We start from the raw sequence: 6,117 nt of genomic DNA on the forward strand, positions 1-6,117 counted from the left end.
GCCTTTCTGTACGTTTCAAAGGGCGCATATTCTCTAGAAACTTCATTTCATCTATATATATAAACACACATATATACAGACAGAACAAACACAACTACCTCTCTCCTGGGAAGCTCCGTTGATCAGCTTTCAGATCCTCTGTAAGAATTCTTGTTTCAACTAGTACTTATGTTTGATTTCTGTTTAGTTCTGTAATAATATTGCTGCTTTCTTGTGATTGTGATTTTACTTGTATCTTTTTGATGTGATTGTTTTTGAAAAACCCTTGTCTTTATTCTGTTTGGTGTATGTGTGTGTGTGTATGAATTGATTGTATTTTGGATTAATATCAAGATTTTATTTTTAATCTTGATTGATTGTGGGTTTAGCTTTAGAATTAATTTGGGTTTGATTGAGCAAATGGGTCGGTTTTAATTTTGCAAATAAACTGAGATTAGAGATTATTTTTTGTGTTGGTGTGGAAAAAGAAGGTATCGAATTGTAATTTTCTTGTTTTTATGTACAGAGCAACTTTATTTCAGTTTTTATTACTGTATATATTCATGGGTTTTGTTTTATAAACTGACGTATTAGATTCCTTTGTGTCTATGTTTGTGACATAGATGTCTGATATGCATAGCAGTCTGTATTTGATTCGATAAATTTGCATTTTGGGAATTTATTTTTGTATCTAGTTGTTAAGGCTTGATCTTTGATCCTACATGAGTTCTGTCTTATTCAACTCTTGTATAGTTGTTATTCATATATCACGAATTTGGTATTAACTTTTTTTTCTTCGTTTTTGTGCTAAGTAATTTGGTACCAATTTCTGCTGTTGTATTAAGAAGAAATGATTCTGGAAATACGTACTACTGCATTTTTGGACAGACAAATGTACAAAGCTTAAGGGAATTAAGTTTGGATTTTGATTGTTTACATTACTTGAATTGTTTCTATTTTGTGTTGGAATTTATTGTGATATAATTGTTTTTGGCTCTCTATCGTCTCTGAAGGGTTATTTTTTGAAGTGAGCTAATCTTGCACTGTTTTTGATATTTCCATATTCTCAGGTTAAAATGTCAACCGTGACTCTTCCAACCCAATGCATCAGCAGTGCCCCTCAGTGCCACAGGTCCAGTGCTTTTGTCAAGAGTCCTTCATCCATAGGATTTGTGAAGAACATTTCAAAATCCTTTGGTTTGAAAGCAACTAATGGGTTCAAAGCATCAGCTTACAAGATCAAGCTGGTTACCCCAGAAGGTGTAGAGCACGAATTTGAGGCTGCTGATGATTGCTACATCCTGGATGCTGCAGAGGAGGCTGGAGTGGAACTCCCATATTCTTGCAGGGCAGGTGCCTGCTCTACCTGTGCTGGGAAGATCGTTGAAGGCTCTGTTGACCAGGCTGATGGATCCTTCCTAGATGATAACCAAATGGGAGAGGGTTACTTGCTAACCTGCGTCTCCTACCCGAAAGCTGATTGTGTCATTCACACCCACAAGGAAGGCGATCTTTACTAAATAATTGCATTAGGATGCCTAATGTCTGAATTTTCTTCTTAGTTGTGCTAAGGATTGTAATAGGCTGTTCTAGACTTTTGAGACTTGGCATGTTTCAGGCTTTCCGCCTTGTTTGTTGAAGTATGCAATTTCAATCCGGTTGCCATTTTATATCTATTTCTATATCTCTCTTCGCGTAGTTTATTAGTTATCTTCTGGATTGACAATGTTAATTAGTTACTCTGTAGAGGAAGAGATTGAAATCTGAAAAAGACTATTCTTACTCAATTGTATGTTCTTTATAGTTACATTCTAAGCATTGGCATAACAAATGCAATCTTATTGTTTGAGAAATGTTTAATTAGCCCAATGGAGCATGGTGCCTTGGCCCTCGAATATTCAACTTCATACAACTCACCATCAAATTCATTTTTTTCCAAGTTAATGCTTGATCTTGCAGAGCTTTCTCTCATTGCCAAAACCCCACAACAGTTGCTTAACCATCTACTCCCTCCTCCGTCTTATTCATTTCTATACAGTTTCCGCTCTAGATGTCTCGTCGTTTCTATACATATCAAAAATAGTAACTTTAATAATATAAAACACTATCACATCCAATACTTCTTCCACTGTCTCTATTCTATAATAATATATAACACTATTACACTCACAACTTTCCTCCATTATCTCACATCTATTATTAAATATAAATTGGTCCCACCACTTAAAATGGGATGGAAGGAGTAATATATCTCAAATCTCGCTTTATTCATTTTACACATTTTCTTGGTTTCCATGTCCCAACCAAATGTATACAATTGGCTGGTACAGAGGGAGTGATTATTTCCCCTAAAAGCACCATCAGCTTAGAGGAAAACTGCTGCTTTTGTAAGTCACCGTCTTAAAAGTTACCAGACACACCCTCCAAATCTAAGCTCCTCTTGATGCAGATTTTTGTCACTAGGAAACTCCTTAAGTTTGAGCTGATTTCAGCTTACGCTATATTTATGTATCATTGAAAATAAGTCAAAGCAGTGTATTTCTTACATTTAATAAGAAACTAATTCATATATACAAACAGATAAAACTCATAAGTAAAACATCTACACATCAACATAAAGAAAAGCACAGCATAAAACGATAATTAAAATACAAACGAGGCCTGGCTAAGCATCAGACCAAGTAATGTCCAATTCACCCCAGTTATCTTTAGGCACCCCTAAGGCTTTCCACACCGCTTTCGAAGCATCCACAATATTATTCGGACAAGGTGGCTGATAATCATGTTCACCATCACATCCCATGGTTGAATCACACTCATCTACAACCATGGCTTCCACACTTCGACCATTAGCACTGATAGTGATCTTGTTAAGGCATCGTGACCCTCCGTTATACCATCCAGTAGATAGTGCCACAACTGGTGTGTCATCATCGTGGTAATGGTGATCACATTCTGATGGACCTCCACCATCTCCGCCCTTCTGGAAACTATTCAGAGTTAAGGTTGCCTTGGTGTTATCAGTTACGCGAGGTGAACATGTGTAAGTTGGGTATAACTTTCCTTGAACACAACAATCAGAGTCATTCTCGCGGTTGCATTTTCCAGGGGGGGCCTTTTTTCCCTTGATTTGGCCGCTTTGGCTGCAAGAAAGAGCGTCAGCCTCTAGAGAACATGCAATGAACAAGGTAAGCAGTGCGGAAAGAGATATCACTATGCTGAATTTCTTCATTTTCTTTGGAATCAGTAGTGATATTGTATGATGATGAAAGGATTGAAGAACTAGTTAATATATATAGTATTTGCACTTGCACAAAAGGCCAAGTTTGTGCTCAGAGCTAAGTAAATTACGAGCCCTGGAGAGGGAAACTATGGTCTGCATAATATTCCTCAACGTAGTCTCTTCAAACGTAACAAACACGCCCAAATGCTTCCCCATATTGTTTTGCTGACATTATAAACATCAAAATCAAACATGCAAAATTGAATCCTATCAATACTTATGATAGGATTTCTTTTTAAAAATCAATACTTATGATAGGATTTCTTTTTAAAAAGTACAGAATCATGTCAAATCCTAGTTGATTGATCAGTTTGGTGATTAAGAGAATTTTTTATCGATTATACCGGATTCTGAGTTCATATGTACACAATTAAGTTATATCAAACTAGTCACCCGTTGCGTCAAAATATCTCTCACTTGACCCATTCATCTAATCGGGGACTCATCTGAATCATTATAAATCAAATATATATATCATTTTATCCACATCACTATTCATACCTCTTTACTTAATCATTTATCAAAAATCAACCATTTATTTTTTTACGGCAAAACCACTTTGAGTACCTTTATAATTGTCTCTAGTATTATCAAAATAATTTGGGAATTCCTAAAGTAACATAGCTAGGGTGATCACATAGCTATATATTTTTTTAACTACATAGCTAAATAAATGTTTATTTACTTTTGTTCTTATTTCTGAAGCTGTGCTCACAAGCATAGATCTTATATTGATGATGGTCACTGTTAAAGTTGAATCAATTGTTTTGGAAAACTGAGCTTTACCTAAATTTAACAAAACCTGATGAGCAGTTATGAGTTAAGTCAGAGTTCAATGAGCACAAATTAACTATTCCAATTTTGTGCATATAGCATTATTCATAGCCAATCATTGTTTGGTCCTTCCAGCTACAGCTACAGATAAAAAAAAAGGCACATCATGATATCCAAACTAATCAGCGAAAATCATATATCGATGAAAGTTTAGTGCCCCCAAGTAGACGATCAAAGAAAGATGCAGGATTCAGGAGAGCCAAGGAAAATTTGATGAGAAAAGGGCTTGAACTTTACAAGGAAAGGACCAGTACCCAAATAATGGTTACTGCTTTAATAACTACGGTAACTTTTACTGTTGGATTTACAGTACCCGGTGGATTAAATCAAAATGGACAGCAGAAAGAAGGTTTAGTACTTCTTGCGAAGAAGACTGCTTTCAGGGCATTTATCGTTTCTGACGCATTAGCTCTGCTACTATCAACAACTTCTCTGTTTCTAGACTTGTGTGCTACTCCTCGTAATTAATTAAATGCGTTAATTAATCAAGGCGGTTCCAAATTAAATTCTACTATATGAAGGCAAGAATGGCTCATATTAGGATATGAGTTCCAAACAACATTTTCCACTTTTAAGAGACCAACTTTGGATGTTTCTATCTCATTCATCTCTTAATCATTTTTGAGTGATTCAAAGTGCCTCGGAAAGATCTCTCGGAAGAGAACGCATTCTAAGCGTCACTCGTTGTCTGCAAACAACTATGCTCACTCAAATTGTGACTCAAAATTGACATAATAATGTGGGGCTTAACCCACATTTCCCAACAATTTAATCTTTTTTCATGATATACGAACCATTTTAATTTATAAATTCTGTGGGCAGAGGATGTCTTTTCCGCTTTTAAACTGTTAATTTAACTCTTTTGGTTTGAAGCCAACGGATAAGAGGGATCCTTAGTAAATGGCTGTTTAAAAGTAAGATTGTTTTGGTAAACTTTAGAATTCTTCATTTAACTACCGGTTTAGAAGTTGTCTGGGAGCCTTTCTGGCTTGCTAATTCTGCAATTTCTTTTACTCAGGTTCTATATAAGGCTTAAAAGGTTTGAGCAAATTGACGTATAACCATTGACATTTCTGGGAAAAAATGTTTCAATCAACAATACAATAAAACAGGACAAGGGGTGGCAATTTCGGGTAACGGGTCGTGTTCATGTCAGCAGTCGAGTCGATTTCGGGTCAAGCTAAAATCACTTATAATTGAATAAAACTAAAAATTGATGTTATTAGAAATGAAATTCTGATTTCAGGTCAATTCGGGTCGGTCGGGTGATTTTCGAGTTTTGTCTCAGTAAATCGAGTTGCGGGTTGGGTCAGGTTTCTGGTCGTGTCTGATATTGACACCCTTAGACAAAATGCCTCCGAGCGTGTAGCTAGCTGTAGAGCACTAGTATGGTCTATGTGAGTCCCAAATACATTTCATGTGTTGGCATTGAGGCGGTCTGGCTTATTACTCGTCCCGATCTCTGAGAAATACACATTTCAGTTTAAAACCGACAAAATCCCGCACTCTAGGTTGAAGAGACACCGGTCGTGTCATCTTTCCGCTCAGTGAGTTTGATTTACATGTCACGTGTTAGTATTGGGATGCGATGAGAATCTTAGTTTTGCGATCAAAACAGCTGTACTTGTAATTTGTTTAAAACAGCTGTGTAATTTGCTTGCTTTTTAACATTTTTTTCATTTTTGAATTGATGTAATCAGAGCTTATTTAATCAATCTATTAGCCAACTCTTCAATTTTACACAAAAGTGTTAGCCCATACCCTTCTTCAAAGTTCTTTTACACATCTATTATAAGAGAAGTGTATTTGAATTTAACTGCCGTAGGTGCAGCGCAGTCGCTATATGTCTAAAATATGGGGAAGCATTTGGGCGTGTGTGCTACGATTGAAGAGACTACGTTGAGGAATATTATGCAGACCATAGTTTCACCCCCATATTACCTCTCCAGGCTAGTAATTTACTTGGCTTTCAGCACAAACTTGGCCTTTTGTGCAAGCGCAAAAACTATATATATTAACTA

At 36.2% G+C, this 6,117-nt stretch overlaps 2 protein-coding genes across 2 annotated transcripts; one reads left to right on the forward strand and one right to left on the reverse strand.

Moving 5' to 3' along the window:
* On the forward strand, window positions 1-1,655 carry LOC108211013 (ferredoxin, root R-B2). The gene is made up of 2 exons (XM_017382492.2): window positions 1-140; window positions 1,050-1,655. Exon 2 carries the CDS (start codon window positions 1,056-1,058, stop codon window positions 1,497-1,499), a length of 444 nt encoding a protein of 147 aa, XP_017237981.1. The 5' UTR covers window positions 1-140; window positions 1,050-1,055; the 3' UTR covers window positions 1,500-1,655.
* An 827-nt stretch (window positions 1,656-2,482) lies between these two features.
* On the reverse strand, window positions 2,483-3,254 carry LOC108213771 (kiwellin-1). Its single transcript, XM_017385561.2, has one exon. It carries the CDS (start codon window positions 3,209-3,211, stop codon window positions 2,645-2,647), a length of 567 nt encoding a protein of 188 aa, XP_017241050.1. The 5' UTR covers window positions 3,212-3,254; the 3' UTR covers window positions 2,483-2,644.
* Window positions 3,255-6,117: the final 2,863 nt, after the last annotated feature.

Source organism: Daucus carota, chromosome 3 (genome assembly GCF_001625215.2).
Source record: "Daucus carota subsp. sativus chromosome 3, DH1 v3.0, whole genome shotgun sequence".
In the NCBI taxonomy this organism is placed as follows: Eukaryota; Viridiplantae; Streptophyta; class Magnoliopsida; order Apiales; family Apiaceae; genus Daucus; species Daucus carota.